The following is a 16,919-nucleotide window of genomic DNA, read 5'->3' on the forward strand; positions in this document are numbered from 1 at the left end:
GCCTTAAGTGACTGGAGTTATTTGACTCTTCTAACTATAGAAGACAGAGCCAAAGTAAACGTGCTTTTTTTTATTCTTTTACAGACAACAACAGATGAAAAGTTTCCTAAAGGGCATTCAGAAACACTTGTCAGTGAAAGTGATGAAATATCTCTGACTTGCCATTGCTGGGCAATTTTAACGCTAAACTAACATAATCAGTGTCAGAAAACGTGGTTACTTTCATGGGTTCTCTCTCATCTGAAATTACTTTCCAGTTCAAATTTCAAAATCAAAGCTATCACATATGAAAATTCAGGCTTTGGATGTCTTGCCTAAACCATCTCCTTGCGAATGGCTGGAACCACAGAGGAACAAGACAGACAGAGAGACAACCTCAGTTCTGAACCAAAAAGAACTTTAATTTATATTTTAAAAGATACCAATGCTACTCTGAAGATCATACTTGCTGTCCTTAAAGAGCAAAATCTGGAATCATGAGTGCAGGCATGACAATGTCACCTTCACACCCCTTTTTTTCCTCACTGCTCAATTTGCTAATATTATGTTTGCTAATAACTTTACCCAGAACACCAGATGAAACGTTTGGAAGTGGAAACACTGGTGATGGAGGAGAAAGGTCAACACAGGTATGTTGAACTCTGAAGAATTACTCAATGTGTACACCAAAAATTGTAATATGTTTCATGAGAACTTTCCTATCACTCTTCATGAAAGCACTTCTACAGCTATGAAGAACTCTTTTCAGTCAAAGAATCTTTCTCTAAATACACTTTGTTCCTCCCTCCTATTAGACCAAAATCCAGCTCATTTCCTTCCCAGAATTCAATACATCCATTCTTCCAGAAATACCAGATATCTTAAAGAGGTTTCAACATCAAACCTGTAATTACAAGCCAGGTCCTTCCCAAGTAGTGAAAATAAGTCCAAAGCCACTGGTACTCTTCACAAATGAAAGCACCAATGACTGACTCATTTAGGAACAGCATCTTGCTTCTATAGCTTGACTGTTTTCTCTTAACAAGTAACAATCTGGCCTTGGTGATATACACAGTATTTACCTCAAGTAAGGACTACAATAATGAAATACATTCAGCACAAAAGTGATCAGCTTCTAGGAAACTTTAATCCACACTGAAGCATGATCTAATGGGATACTGTGAAGTGTATTTTCTGCTCTCACTGATTATAGAAGCTTTGAGCCTGATTCAGCCTTCTCCAAGGTGGTAAATGCCTACATTCAGCTATAAAGACCAAAGCTAAAGCTAAAAGATTAGCTGAAAGACCACCTAACACTCTGAATGAAGACTGTGATCAAAGTCTCTGTTCTTGTGGCATAGCAGAACTTCTAACTAGAAGAATGGGCTCTTCATATGGGACCAGTTCAGGTCTGGGGAATGAACTCTCAAAAGACCTAAGAATAGCAGTTAGCTCTACCATGTGCTACTTCCAAATAAGAGCTGCACTTCCTCAAATTCATGGTATGGAAATGGTAAGGTTGCTTTGGCAGGGAACATTTTTATCCTCTCTCTCTGTATCAATGTCTACTTTACTATCTTCTTCAGCTGTCCTGCCTGCTTCAAGCTGGCCCCTTACTGTAACTCCATCTGTAAAGGCAACAGGCAAAGGCATGTCTTCCTCACCAAAATAAATAAATAGAGAAAACTAAGAGATATCAGTGCCTTTTCAAAGCTCAAATCTCACAGTTCAGAGAAATGGAGGACAGTAGCTGGCCGAGGCAAACAATGCAAGCACAGAAATGTTTGCATCTTATTTGTGTTTCTGTTCTTATACATGATGTTCATCTTTTGGGTGTTCAATAACTGAGAAGCAGGCCCTTCTGCAGAATTCACAGATACCCAACCTTTACTAGACCTTCAGAGCCATGACTAGAAAAACATTATAAACAGTATACTTTTTTTTCCTTTTTTTCTTCCCTCTCTGTTCTATTCCTTTCCATATTTCCTTTTTATTATATGGCAATTAAAGATAATTAACAAATTAATGAGGCCTGAAAAGTATCTACAAAAGAAYAAAAGGATTAGGAGAAAGAAAGGTAATGCAGTGAAGTCAATACAAGTACTTCTTTTCATTTTTTTCCCCAAATATTAGTCGTCTTGACCTAACTCTGCCACACACAGAGCCATTAAGATTACAGAGAAATTAAGAGAGAAAAGATGGAAAATCTTTTCACAATTAAAATATAAAATCATTCTAATCCATATGTGGCATAAGTTTCAGGCTTTCTATCTGTCTGAGAAGTTTAAAATTGGATACTCTTAATCTTTCAATTAAGCTTTTAAAYAAAAAGTCAAAGACAAAAGTAGCTGCAAAAGTTGTTTCTATTAAAATCTTGGCCAGCAATCCTGGCTGCTTAATTAAAAATAGGAATTATCTCCGKGTTATATTTTAAACTTCAGGAATTGCTGTATTTTAATGTTCAGAAAGTAGTGGTGTTCTATTGTGTACCAATGCATATAACCCCCATATTCGCAAAAAGAGGCACAATGAAGTTCACAGGTATCTAAATTATCATGTCTGCTTGCAGAACTGACTTCAGAGCTCTGCTTCTCATGAAAAGTTATCAGTTTGACCAATATCTCATTTTCCATGTTTCCATTTGGTATTTTTTTCTCTTTTATACAAAATCATTGAGCTCTGGTTTCGTGTATGTTGCTTGACACAGGAATATGAAATACCCTCCAAGGAAATAAAGAAAGACTGGAAAGTAAGCAGGAATAAAAAGAAAAGAAAAGAGGAGCAATCAAATAACAGGAAAAGCTGGTAACTGGAAATAAGAGGAAATAGAGAAGAAAAGGCACAAGATGGCAGATAGAGTGAAGTACTTAAGATGAGTGTGAAAAGAAAATGTGGCATGCGGAGAAAAGGAGGAAGGTAGGGGTTGGAAAGAAGAGATAAAACAGAACTGGAATGGGGGAGGGAAGAGGAGATGTCACAGGAAAAAAAAAGGTAAAGGTAAAAAAGGAAAAAAATGAAAAGTAGAAAATAAGTAGAATCTGAGTTCCTTCCAACCACCAGAACTGACTCTACTTCAAATAGAGAACAGAGAAACAAACATACATTGGTAAATCATGTACTAACTCATTGGTGACAAGACAAAAACTTGTGAGTCTAAAATGAACAAACCAAATTATTTCTTACCTTTAYAGATACGGCCCAATCCTCTATAGTCCATTTGGTCTGAACAATTGAAAACAACCACATACTTTCCTAGACATTTGCCCATATCTTTAGTTGTCTCTGTTTTTCCTGTCCCTGCAGGTCCTGCTGGTGCACCACCCATACTCATGCCTAGGGCCTGTGCCAGAGTGATATAACACCTAGAGACAGAACAGAGAACTCTGTTAATCTCCTTCAACTATTAATTAGTTGAAGTCCATTCATGTAACCACAGGAACTGTATTACAAAAACCTGAGGAGAGGAACTGAAATGAATGTGTTTCCTTGTGGTAAGCCCTCAGTCACTGCCTTTGTATGTTGTGAAGCTCGGTTAACGGATACTAGCTTTACTCCATCAACAGATAAGCATGCAYGTAGCACAGTGATGACTGCAACAACCCAGAAAAAGTCCAGAGCAGTTCAAAATGGTAAATAATACCAAAATCACAATACTAGACTATTGTGGTATTTTCACCCTAATCCTATGCCTTACTTCTATGACTCAGCCTCATTCTGCACCACCTAGATCAACTTTGTTTCTGCCTTTTTGCCTATCAACCAATGCTCTCCCCAGAGTACACAAGATAGCCCCTCTGACTGATCTGACAGTAGGAAGGTATGGAGGCTAGAAGCAGTTCTTGTCCTTGCCCTTTCCCTACCTGGATGCCAAACCAGAGCAATATTGCCAGGTATGTGATGTGTTTGAGTTCCAGGAGGAAAATGGATGTCAGAGAAGGTTGTATTGGGCAATGGAGAAAAAAGAAGAGAGATCTAGAATTCCTATGGCCATCTTCTGCTTCAGCCACCATTCTGAGTTAACAATCCCAGGGTTGGGTCTCAGTATCCTGAGAAAATGGAGACTAATGAAGGATACAGGAAGAGAGCTGTTCCAACCTACAACCCTCCAAAATCTCAGTAAGGCCATGTGATCCTCAGTGGCTTTATGATATATCTGGCAAGGGGAGGAAATCTGCACTGAAAAAGGAACAGATGATACCAGCTAGTATAATTTCCTATAAAATAATATAGTACTCATTTTAACAAAATAGCAGTAATAACGTTTTATCACTTCAATACTCAGTAACCAGTTAATAGGCACTCAGGTAACTATGAAAAAGTAATGTTCCTAATAATTCTGCTCCTGAAACTTAGGAAAGAGTAAACTGTATACATGATGCAAGTCCTAAGAAGGAAAATAACATCTGTTTTAGTTTTTTTGGTTTGTATTAGGTTTAGTATATTGCAGAAACTTAATGTTCAAGAAAACACAATTTTGTGTTTCACATGATGTTTAGGAGCACTCAGTATCACTCCCATTACGTTAATACATTGTAGTATAGTCAGTGCATATTTATCATGTGCTTCAGGAATCTTTCTGAACATAAAATTATTAGCCAAGCAGCACTTGACTTCAAGCTGATTAATGAAAAGCACAGATGTTATTTCCTGAAAATTGTCAAAAGGTGATACAAATCCACTTGGCAAATACTGAAATTGAAAAACACCACTATGTGTAATAAATTCTGTTATTATGCAGTGTTACTTATAGATATAAGTTCCCTATGCTAACACTAAAAAACATCCTTGCTTCACGGAGTTCCACAAATGCTCTTTCTGTATTTGGCAGTGGATAGCCACCAGTCATGCACATCTTGTTTGGCTCTTGTAGGTTTGTCCAGAGACAGATACCCCTCTTCTTTTTGTTTTGTTTAAACTCATTCAGAAGACTCATTTTCTTCAATGATATCATCCTGTGACAGTTTTCAGTATCTTGTGATATAGCACCTAGAACAATCCCTAATCAATCAGAGTGGATTTTCATTCTCTGATCAAATTCTGAATGACAGTGTTTTCTTGATAATGCCTCTCTTAGTGGGCAAAAAAAAATGTCTGTATAGTAGCGATGCAGTCCCCACTAATCACCTGCAAACTTACTGCTGCAAACATATCTCTATCTAGCACAAGAATTCCGGGTAAATATTAGAGAATTTGGCATGTGTATGTTATATATTAAAAGTCACACTTCTATGTAGGTAGCCAAGCAAAGAAATTTGGATCTCTAAATAGCTCACTAGGCAAAAATACTGGTTCAGTAAGTTGCAAAAGTCTGAAATTTCACTATTAAATAAAATCTAATAGTACAGAGAGTGACTGCAAAGACTATTCCAACATTAATTCAATAGCCTGCAGCCACTCTTCACACAACATATGTCTAAGGCTGCACAGTATTTTGACACTACTTCTACCTGCATCTGACACAACAAATTCATCTACTTTTTTTTTTTTTTTTTTTTTTTTTTTTTTTTTTTTAAGGTAAAGCACTAGCAAGTACTTTAGGAAAATATCCATCTAATACAGTTTATAGTGTGCTGTACAACTCTCCAGCAGTAGAAAGTTCTCATTATATTTTGCTCACACAGAGCCTGTGTTTCTGTTTGCAGTCCTATAATTCTCCATAGGCCTTGGTATAAACCATACTTATATCAGTTATTTGGCACTATGACCTGACTTACTACTTTTTCCTCTAAGTGACTTCAAATGATTTCATTTGCCATAATTCCAGATTCAGATGCAACCACCAGTATGTTGAATGCAGCAGCATACTGTTCTGTAGATCTACTCTGTTCAGGCTGGTGAAGTATATAGCATTCAGCTATATTTATCTCGAGCACAAGTTTGTCAGTGTCTACCGCAGCACATCCATTCCAAACTTTCAAAGGTAAGTCAGGGCCCCTCATACAGGTGCCTGTTTTCCCTAACTGAATACATAAGCACTAGTTTCTGCTGTTCAGCACCGATACTACAACACTGTAGTACATAACAAAGTAAGAATTTTGACTCAAAGGAAACCGCTCATTTGGTTAGAGCATGGTGCTAATAATGCCAAGGTCATGGGTGTGATCCCCATATGGGCCACTCGTTTGAGGGTTGGACTAGATGATCTCCAGAGGTCCCTTCCAACCTTACCAATTCTATGATTCTATGATTCTAAGTCTTAGCCTTAGTGATATACACTGCAATCCTTTTATGATTACCTGTCAGTTAAAGGAGTTATAACAAGTCTGTCTGTACACCCTAAGTATTCATTGCAGTAGGTGAACTCTACATCAGTAATTTGGATAATGCATTTGTCCAGATCTTCAAGAAAGTAAAATCGAGACTGTTTTTGCCATTCAAAATCTGATGGAGATTTAATGTTCATACGGATCTATAATGGAAGAGAAAAATTATTAATACAGAAAAGAAACAGTATAGCAATCTATCTTCTGTTCTCTGTACAGAGGAAATGTCTAATATCCATAACTCAAATAGCAAGAGCTAGAAGAATGAGGACAGAATTAGGCAGGAGTCAAGACATCCAGAATTCTCTTCTGGGACTTATGTTATGCTCTGATCTTGTGAAAATTACTTTGATTTTCCTCCAAACTGTCTACAGAGATTTTGAATTGAGTATTACAGAGATGTTGAAAAAGACTGATGGAAAGCTCCATTAGAAAAAAAAAAGCCCTATAAATACTGGTTACACAGCATAGTATCTGATGCTCTTATTCACAGAAATATTAAGTAGTGGGCAAAGCTAAAATGTATTGTATGCAAGTCTGTATTTTTGTTTATTTGGAATGCACTTTTCAGTTGGAGTTGTCACACAGATGTTCATATTTGTTGTAGATTAATATACCTTAATTCCTAATTTTTGACACACATGATCTCAAATCCACCAGCTTGTAATCTCGCTTTTTAGCATTGTAGACATGGTCTATTTAAGATGAAGGAGAGGTATATTTGTGCCATGTGTTCCCTGCTTGCCTGATCCCTGCCAAAAATCTCTTCACCATATGAACCTAATCAGGTCTTTGCTGGATTATCACCCACTTCTCTGAACTTGTTCTTAATCACAAAAAGACAGGTTTAGCTGGTGAAATAATGTTTTGAGAAAAAGGAATAATACTAGATGTACCAATCAAGGATACTTTCCCCAATTTTGGACTTGTCCCTGATTTTTCATGTCTTATGTTTTTATTTCACGTAAGGCCCTTTAAAATTAACCAATTTGCTTCTGTGATTTAATTTTACAGTAATATGGCATTAAATAAATTGATGTTGAAATGTCCAATTCAGAAAATAATAATGAAAATGAATTTAAAATTATGGGTAGAGGATATAGCCCCATGCTTAACTTAGAAGCTGGTAGTTTTCTTCCTAACTTTCAGCATTTTTCTTCACTATTTTCTGCCTTTCTTTACATGAGCATTTAATATTTATCTTTCTAATATATATGCATAAATTAATACAGTATTGAATTACTGACTTTTGCATGATTCAACATTTTTAAAAGTTATTTTACTTCCATTTTTCTAATTATAGCTTCATATATTCAAAATACTTATCTAAAAGAAGCTTGATGAAATTCACTTATAAAAAGTCAATTTAAAAATATCCATTTGGTTACCATTGTTACCCTTTCAAATATACCAAGCCTCACCACTTAATCTTTCAACAACTACTACCTTAAATCAACACAGAGATCATGCTAGAAATCATAAGACTGATAGCAATACTAAATGAATTTTTCCTTTTACATTTCAATTACATAATATATTAAGCTTTTAATCAGAGAGAATACTAATTTAAAATGTTAACCCTTCTGCTCACAGTGAATTTGGTTATAAATTATTTCATATGTACAAAAACTTCCATGCAGGATGTTTGTTAAAAATTTTCAAAAACTTACCAAATCATCAAAGATATCCTTCTGGTGTACGTGAACAGTGATTAAAGTTTCGTATTTTGTGCGTTCCATTCTTGTCAGGTTGTGTGTTGTCATGTCAATCAAATCATTTAAAAGACCCCCAAACTTCTGATTTGTTGCATGCATTACCTTTTCCACATAGCAAGAAAGGTCATATTAATACAAACACCTTTGCTCTTCCAGTGTTTAGAATAAAAAAAAATTTTTTTGCAAATATAGGGACCCACGACACTGCCAGTTTGCTTTGTATTTATTAGGTCTGGAGGCCTCAACCAGGTTCGGCAGATTGCCCCTCCTACATGCATTCTGTAACAATAAAGTCACACCTATGTGAACAGGTCACATGAGAAGATTTTATTGTAGGACTGCTGTCCCTTATAATGTATATTATATCTTTAGCTGATGGCATCCCTGTGTATTTTCAGAACCAGCAACCTTTGCTTTTGGGATTGCACATCAGTCCAACCAATATAATCTCTTTAGGGGGAACATTAACCTAAAGATCTATCTCATTCCCTATGCAAAGGAGGAAGAAAGTCTACTGCAATTTTAAATATCAATGCCTGAAATAATCATTTCCTTTGTGGACCAGGTTCTATTCCAAATTCCATGGAAAACAATGTTCACCTAGGTAAATAGCATCAGCCTCTGTCAGTGACTTTCCTGGTACACAATAAAACATAGAAGGCTGAGGTCTCAAAGGACAACTCATATAAATTCCTGTTCCAAATACGTAAGGGAATGATCATACTAGTATTCTGTGAACATATGCAAATCTAAAGCTCATGTTGTATGCTGAGAAACAACTGTTAAAAACACTCCAGAACTAATGCAGAAATAACATCCCCTAAACACAACATACCCACACTTTTTGACCCACGTGAACAGATGTTGTTAAGTCATGCAAAAGCATCTTTGAGTATAGTTACAATATGAACCTGAATGGAATAGACAGAGGTCTATGCTCATTTAAATATTTATATAATGTAGAAAATACAGCGCTAAATGGTCTCCTCAGACTAGAGTTATTCTTTTAATTAAGTATCACAGTACAGCATGTTACTTTCCTCTGCATTTACTTTGCGATAGGATGGTGTTAGCAGTTCTTAGCCCAGTCTCACTACATATTGTTAATTAATGGTAATTTGAAACTCTCTAGTTCATATCCTCTCCTTCCTCCTTCACAGATTTAGTGTTATTGAAAACACTTTGGTGTTAGCAAGTGTTTGAGATTGAACCAGTGTCTCCCTAAATGGCTCCTATTCTTTCCCTCCCCTTAAGAAAGACCTCAAAAACTGAAAAATCTAATATTCCCTGTTATAGTAGACCAACACCCATGAAGCACATTTATTTCCCCAAATACAGGGGGTCCCTGATTTTTCCCAAATCTCATTTTGGGAAAGTAACAGGATGAGATTACCCATATTCCCAGAATAACAGCTTGTCCCTTCCTAAAATGGCTATGCTGACAGAACATAGGTAAAAGACACGGGATAAGGAACTATTTAAAAGGTCATGGTGGGAAGTAGGGAGGAAGGTATGACCTCTTAAGACATGTTATCATTCTGTTTTCCTGTTGGTTTACTTGTCATTCTGGTTACTTCATTAGCATTTTGTGCTTTTTCCTACATTTCAATATTAGCTTGTCACATTATGTTAAAAACGTTTTTAATTAATCACCAAAGTTCATTAAGTACTACCTTTTTGTCTGTTTTGGTACTGTTCAGTGCACTCTCTGCATCTCTGGTCCAGATCATTTGAATTCCCAGAAGTCCTATTTGTGCAGGAAACATTGCCTGAAAGTCATACAGCTTAAATCCCGAGTCGCTAATGGCTACAGATGCCTGTCTAATGATGGCGTGGACTGTTTTCCTAATTCCATTCAGCAACTGACCTAACCATAATTCCACGCTTCCCTGAAATAAACAAGAAAGCACTTTTAAAGAATTAGTTTATGAATAATTCACAAGGACAAAAGCTGTATGTGACTTCTTTTTCCAGCCCTTAGTCTTGGTGCTCCCATTTCCCTCTTCGTTATTCTCTAATCTTTAACAGATTATTATTATTCTCAGGCTCACCTGGCTTCTAGAGGTGAACTGGGCACTTCACATCAGTACTGGTGAAAAACAGCTAAAATAATCTTTACATAATTACACAAGTGTCCCATCTTTTCTGCAGTTTACTCTTGCTGTTCAAATCTGAAGGCTTTCACTCAGCTACTCAAATAATAGCACACAGCAACTGTCAGTCTCTACAACATAAATCTGCTTTAAATAAGGTCATGAAAAAGTGTAATACACTTCCTTTACCTGAGCTAAAACCGGTTCAATAATATTGACCTGTTCTCCTTCTTGAGATTCAAACAATAAAATCTGGTCGTAGTTCTTTTCATGAAATCTCACTCGGTTAACATTGTCAAACAAACTCAATAAATGTGCCTACAATAAAATCAGAAAAACAAAATAAGCTCCATAAGCTGATCTGATATGTCATTCTTAATTTACCTTCAAATTCTGCATTAGAAAATTCTATAGATCTTTCCACAAGTTAAAGAAGTTCACTCATCTACATAACAGGAAACTCTCTACAGTTCTCACTTTAGCAATATTGACTGTAAGAACATTACATTGCGTTATTACTTGTACCTGAATAGTGTGGGAATCTGATGCTTGGCCAAGGATTTCCAAAAGAGCTGGGTCAGATACAAAAAAAAATCTCGGAAATATTAACCGTTTTTTTTCCAAATATCCAGTTAGTGATTTCTGACAGATTTCTAGTTGCTCCAGCAAATGTGGTAAAAGCTGCGCCAGCATCTCATCTCCAACACAGCACTGCACAATATTCAATGTCTCATGGGCTTTCTGCATAATTTTCTGCCATGATTTATCAATATTCTGAAATCTTCTGGCTTCCTGAAGTACATGAAAAATGCATTAGCTCATGTTTATCAAATCATAAAAAATTTAAAATTCTGTAGGACAAGGTACCATTTAACATCCTGTTTGTCTCTCAAGTCTTTTTTGCAGAATTTCTTCTGTCGGAGCAATGTGTGAATACTTATAATTACAATGGTCAAAGTTCAAATTGCAAGAGACAGAGTCCAATGAAGCAGCTCTGGAAAAACATCTTCCGCTTAATGGTGGGTCCCACTATTGTCTGTACACTACATATCAGAAAACCCCAATATCAGCTTTCTCACAAATGACAGTTTTCTTGATAGTGACACTGAATGTCACATACTGGTTACTCCATACAGGTTATGAGGAGTATCTTGTTAGTGGTAATACTTAACAAACACAAATAATATAAATACTCTGAAACTGTCACCTGTAAAGTATTTTAAGTGAAAGGAAACAAATTCTCACATATTGAAAGTACTGAAGAAGAAGTATTTTTCTAAGTTGGATATACTGACTTTCAAAGCTTTCTTCCCATACAATAGAAGAAAAGTTAATGGGGTCCTAAAGAATCAGAGGATGAGAAGAGATCAAGAGATCATCCAAGTCTATTTCTCTGTCACAAGACAGGATCATATCCATGTCATTTTTGACAAATATCCGTCCATGTTGCGTTTACAGACTTTCAAAACTGGAAATTCAGAAGCCTGTCCAGGTAATCCTTGCTACTCATAACTCTGTTCTAATACCTAATATAAACCTTTCTTGAAAGCCAATTACTTTTCATCATATTCAGGAGTAGATAGAACATATTGCTGTTCTCCTGCTGAGACCAGCCTTTATACATATGAAAACTTAACAGGTCTTGCCCTCGATTTTTCTCTCCTTCAAGCCAAACAAGCCCAGTTTGTTGAATCTTTTCCTATGTGTCATGCTTCACAGATAAAACTTTATTTTTCTCAGCCTCTTCCATACTCTCTCAAATTTGTCTATGTGTTTCTTTAATCAAAATTGGGTATGATAATCTAGTTATTGGTTACTTCTCTTAATACATTTCACTTTTGTGTCTGCACTTTATATACCATCATGACTGGCTCATTCACATCCCTTATAACTCCTGGCTCCTCCTCTAAACAGCTGCTGCTTAGCCAGTTTTTCCCTTCATGTACTTGTACAATTAATGATTTCTGTCTCTGTGTAATATTTTTCATTTTCTATGTTGACTGTTTCTCACCTCGTTATTAACTACTGGATGCTTACAAACTCCTTGTTTATTTGTTGCAGTATTCATCCAGAAGATGCAATTAAACTGACTGGTCTATGATTATTTCACCATCAAGCTCTTCCATCTCCTCCCTCTTTAAAGAGGGTTTTTTCCAAACTATTGCTTCAGGTATCATCCTAACAAGATAACTGCTTTAGCATTTACCAAATGCTTTAGCTGTGCTCTGGCATTTGTTCATCTGCAAAAACTGCTTATTGACTCTCTGCTAAACATTAACAATATAAATACATCTCATGAACTAAAAAAATGTATTATCTTAAATAACAGTTAAGCAGGCTTTATGTAAATTACAAAAATTAGTGTTAATTTTGGAAAGTGTAAACTTTTAATTAGAAACCATGTGGCCTGAAAAAAATTGTATTTAATAATTTGACAAGAGTCTTAGTTTTGATAAATTATAGAACTGGCTGATGCGGTGTACTATGCAGTGAACTAAATGCAGTATGCAGTGTACTAAATTCTGCTATATTAAACTCATATAAAACTCTCCTAGTATTAGGAGACAGGTAACAGAGAAGATGACTATTGTTCTGCTATTTCTCTCCTGCAGAAAGTCAGATCATTCCTTAAATTTTTTGCAATCGCCATCATGGAAGGGCATAATTGCCTTCTGATGATGTTATAATGTTCACACACATTACCATACCTGTGGCTACCCAAGTCTCACAGAACCCCTTTGTTGGACTTTATGCAGAACCCTACCAAGGATAGAATTCATAAAGAAAATTTGTCATTGCATGAATACATAACTTACAGCCTATAAACATGTATGTATAAGGAGTGAGAGAGGTTTACAAACATGGGAGAAGTGATAAAAAAGTCCTGTCCCATTAGGTAATACCAAGCCCCATGCAGTCATATGGCTCACTCATATGACAAGCTAACAAAGACATTTCAGCCTGAATTATAAAAAATGCTGTTTCTGTAGATTTGACTAAGTTCTAAAGTGGTTTGACCACGCGGATCTCAGTTTGGCAAAACTCCCTCTGAACTACCTGTGCACAACCCATAACTTTTATATCATTAGATGCACTTGGAAGTAAATTCTGTGATGTGGCTAATGTCTTGATACAACATACTACTATTAAGATATTGTTATCATAAATCAACACACCTGAGGCAGTTGTTTTGTAATGTCTCCACCAACAAAAACAGCTTCAAGGTAAATCCAGAGGTTTTGCACAGAAATCCAGTTTTCAATTATTTCTGTAGTATTGGTCAACTTCTGGACCCACAGCTGTATAGTGGACTTGAATGGTGTATTATACCTGTATGAACATGAGTTAAAGGGGGAAAAAAAAACCCAAGATGAACATTGTTTACTATTGGTTTTGATTAGATTTAGACAATATTTATTATTATTTATTTAATATTTATTATTTAATAAATATTATTTAATATTTATTAATTTTTGTACCTATTGCTCATGAGTGAGCTCAGTATCATGAGGCTGTCTTCCACCAAAGCTATTTTCTCCAATATATCTGACCCTTTTAGAAGGAGTTCTCCTCGAGTTTTGAATTGGCTGAAAGTAAAAGCCTGAGTACTCCATTCGCTAACAACATGCTTCAGTTTTGCTTCAATATCCTTTTCTTTAAGAGCACCGATGCAGACATCCTAGGTAAAATTAAACTATTAAGTGATATTCCTCTAAGGCTAATACACACACATACACTCAAAAAGGCAATTAAAATTCATCAGCCTGATCCAGACTTCAGTGTAATTTGCAGCTAATGAAAATACACACTGAAACATTTCAAAATTATTATATTACAATACTAGATTATGTTACAGCACTGTTTTTAACTACACTATTTTAAGGGCTATACTCTATCTTCACTAAGACTTATTTTATTTTATACTTTTAAAAATTCACTGATGCAGTGAAACTGGAAGCAGAATCTGCCTCTCTTTAAGTATTAGAATTTGAAGGCAAATATACCTCTAAATTCTCCACCACACTGAGGGGATTACAAAAAATACACATTACCAATCAAAACCAGGAAAGTGTCCAAGAATAGAGTGGACATGGGCAATATGGCCTTCTGCTGATATCTGAAGACTGTAAGGACACGCCTGCCATAAAATTGTCTATTGCATCAGAGAGAAATGGAGCAGATATTCAGATTGGATACCCTAAATTCAGGTTCAGGAGTGTAATGGGTGTCATCACAAGTTTAAAGTCTTACCATGAATACAAGACAATCAGGCTGAACCTTTTACAAGCCTTAAACATTTGTCTGGAAACTGTATACAGCAGAGATATGATTTCATGTTTTTGTTTTAGAAGTGTTCCTTTGTTGGAACAAGATAAATTAGGTCACTGCTATTGAGGATCCATAGACCTAGCCAACAGATTCACAATTCTAGGGAAGTTAGAAACTGCTGTGTTTTTTCTTCTTTATTTTTAGCTATATTTTGTTCTTGCAAAAGGCATCAATAGCATAAAGCTAATATACTTTCTAAATAACAATTGTCCTCAAAATGGATAAGGCAATAGCTTTGTACCCTGTATGCATTTTATCAGCCTTCTCATTTCTTTCTCTGCTCTTGTAATAAGAGTCTGTTTTGAAAAACAAAAGAACTCTGTTCTCCTTTAATCCTACATCCTCTATTTCTACTGTGTTCCAAAGAAACTAAGTATTTTGAGCAGTTAACAAGATCAGACTTATACCAAGTATTTTTTCCCCTCTGATGAGGCACTTAAAAGAATGAAAAAATTACAAATAGGTAGACTCCAAAACAGAAGCACAAGAGCAGCACATTATTCTTAAAATAGCAGAATTCCTTCTATKGAAAGATTAACGTAATACCAGCTATCTATTTAATTATTCTCTATGATAAAAGGAAATAAACTAACCATCATTGTTAGTATCAGCTACCAAACTCCATTCTTCAAATAAATTCTCCAAATAAAGTCAAATTTGTTTATGCTAGAAAGCTGACCAGAAACACGGGATTCCAAAAATGCATAATCCCAGATCACAAGTCAATCATTAAAGCAAACAGAAAAGTACACATACCTCAATATCTTCTTTATATTTTAATAAAGAGGCATCCACTACATTCTTTAAAGAGAAATTTTCAGAGTAAACATCAAAGTGATGGCCAGTTATTTGTGCAATTCTTTCCCAGTGTCGTGACTCCATTGCCTAGAAAAATCCATAGGAATTAGAGAAGATTTTTAAAAGTTGTATTATTCTTACATACAAATGATCATATAGTTTTCTACTGCAACTGTTAAACAAATTCAGAACAGTCTTAATCTCCATTCCATTTAAAGCATTAATAATTCTAATCACATTACGTCTTTTGTTTTACTTTTCTATAACTGACTTTTTGCCATAAATGAAACTTCTTCGATCTATAAAAAAGAATTGCAGGAACCATCTTATAGTCCTACAACATAATCTTAAATACAATTTCTCAAGTGAATCTTATCTGTAAATTATTATGCTGAATATACTTTGTTTGCCATCATTTCAAGCAAAGGACAGGTTTCTGTGAAGTTGTCAATTTTCTTCTTTAGGTCTTGAAAAGCTTGCCATTCCTTCAGTGCTTTAGGTAATTTACAGATTCTTTAAAAACAAAAAAAAAAACAAAAAAAAAAAAAAAAAAAAAAAAAAAAAAAAAAAAAAAAAAAAAAAAAAAAAAAAAAAAAAAAAAACAAAAGAAAAGGGAAAGGGAAGAAAAAAAGAAAGAAGAAATATTAGATTCTAAATACTCACAGTTAACCATTTAATAGTGCAATATATTCTCATTTTTCAACCAGTTGACCAGTAGACTGTAAATGAAAACCTAGTTTCTGACTAGCAACATAAAATCTAGTTGATTGTTTCTTTGATCAGAAACCAGGCATGAAATACTGTTGAAGATGGTAAAAATCACATTAGAATGGTTTGGTTTCTATTTCAGTTTGAATTCAATGAGGTTAACTTTACACTCAAATCCATGTCTGAACTTAAGCCTTTGTAAGATCAGTATTTTATTACAAAGCTGAAAATACAACCAATTTTGTAAGGCAGGAAATTAATTAAATAATATGCATTTTTTTCAAGCAAAATGAGGTACACCCTAAAATGTACCAAAAATGACCTGTTTGCCAGCAGAAAAATACTTCAGATTCAATCAGAAAAGTCCTATTTTATCCCTAGTTTGCTGAAAGATATTTAAAAAAAAAATCTTTCTTTATGCACAATTTCAAGATGAACAAAAAACGAAAATGAAGAATCTCAGCTACTGTGAATTGTCACAGCTCTACTTGCTTCTAATAGGTATGCCAATTTTCATCTGCCAAAGATATGGATCAAAGACTGACAGCAATTCTTAAGCAGCTCAACGGCAGGAAGGAAAAATGGCATAAAGCCAACTTATTATGAAAAATTCCTTCATAGGAATTGTCCATTTTTCACAGTTCAAAATAAGGCAGATTTGTCACACAATACTGGAACATGTGTGAATTCTTCAATTCTTGCTGGTATATGAGGTATACAAACATATGCATACTGTCATAGTACTGCAACAATCTATGCAGTCTGTCATCGTGAATCCAACTATAGATAGTATCAAATGTGATATAAGAAAAGCACTGCAGAATGGGATATTTTACTCTGTCATGTCATGAGGCTTTAACAGATAGTTTCTGGCTATTTCTATGCTAAGGCACAACAGCTAACATTCTTACAAATTTTGTCTTACATTGGATTTTGGAAATTGGATTTCTTAGATTGGTAATTAAACTTACTTTTTCTTTTTTTTTGTCTGGTGCTCAGCAATAATTTCTAACAAGTTCTGTAAGTTATGTACT

At 35.1% G+C, this 16,919-nt stretch overlaps 1 protein-coding gene across 1 annotated transcript in view; it reads right to left on the reverse strand.

The window, feature by feature from the left end:
• LOC146592626 (dynein axonemal heavy chain 5-like) overlaps positions 1 to 16,919 on the reverse strand; it is a 164,818-nt gene that overhangs the window by 105,075 nt on the left and 42,824 nt on the right. Inside the window, exons 33-42 of the mRNA XM_085310691.1 lie at positions 15,579 to 15,690; positions 15,136 to 15,264; positions 13,530 to 13,729; positions 13,227 to 13,380; positions 10,576 to 10,842; positions 10,240 to 10,368; positions 9,631 to 9,846; positions 7,913 to 8,059; positions 6,216 to 6,388; positions 3,163 to 3,341 (exon numbers count right to left, since the gene is read on the reverse strand). Of these exons, the coding sequence (XP_085166817.1) occupies positions 3,163 to 3,341; positions 6,216 to 6,388; positions 7,913 to 8,059; positions 9,631 to 9,846; positions 10,240 to 10,368; positions 10,576 to 10,842; positions 13,227 to 13,380; positions 13,530 to 13,729; positions 15,136 to 15,264; positions 15,579 to 15,690 (1,706 nt within the window). The remainder of the gene's footprint in view (positions 1 to 3,162; positions 3,342 to 6,215; positions 6,389 to 7,912; positions 8,060 to 9,630; positions 9,847 to 10,239; positions 10,369 to 10,575; positions 10,843 to 13,226; positions 13,381 to 13,529; positions 13,730 to 15,135; positions 15,265 to 15,578; positions 15,691 to 16,919) is intronic.

The sequence above is a fragment of the Rhea americana genome, unplaced genomic scaffold (assembly GCF_003343005.1).
Source record: "Rhea americana isolate MKP2758 unplaced genomic scaffold, rheAme1 scaffold_323, whole genome shotgun sequence".
Lineage (NCBI taxonomy): Eukaryota > Metazoa > Chordata > Aves > Rheiformes > Rheidae > Rhea > Rhea americana.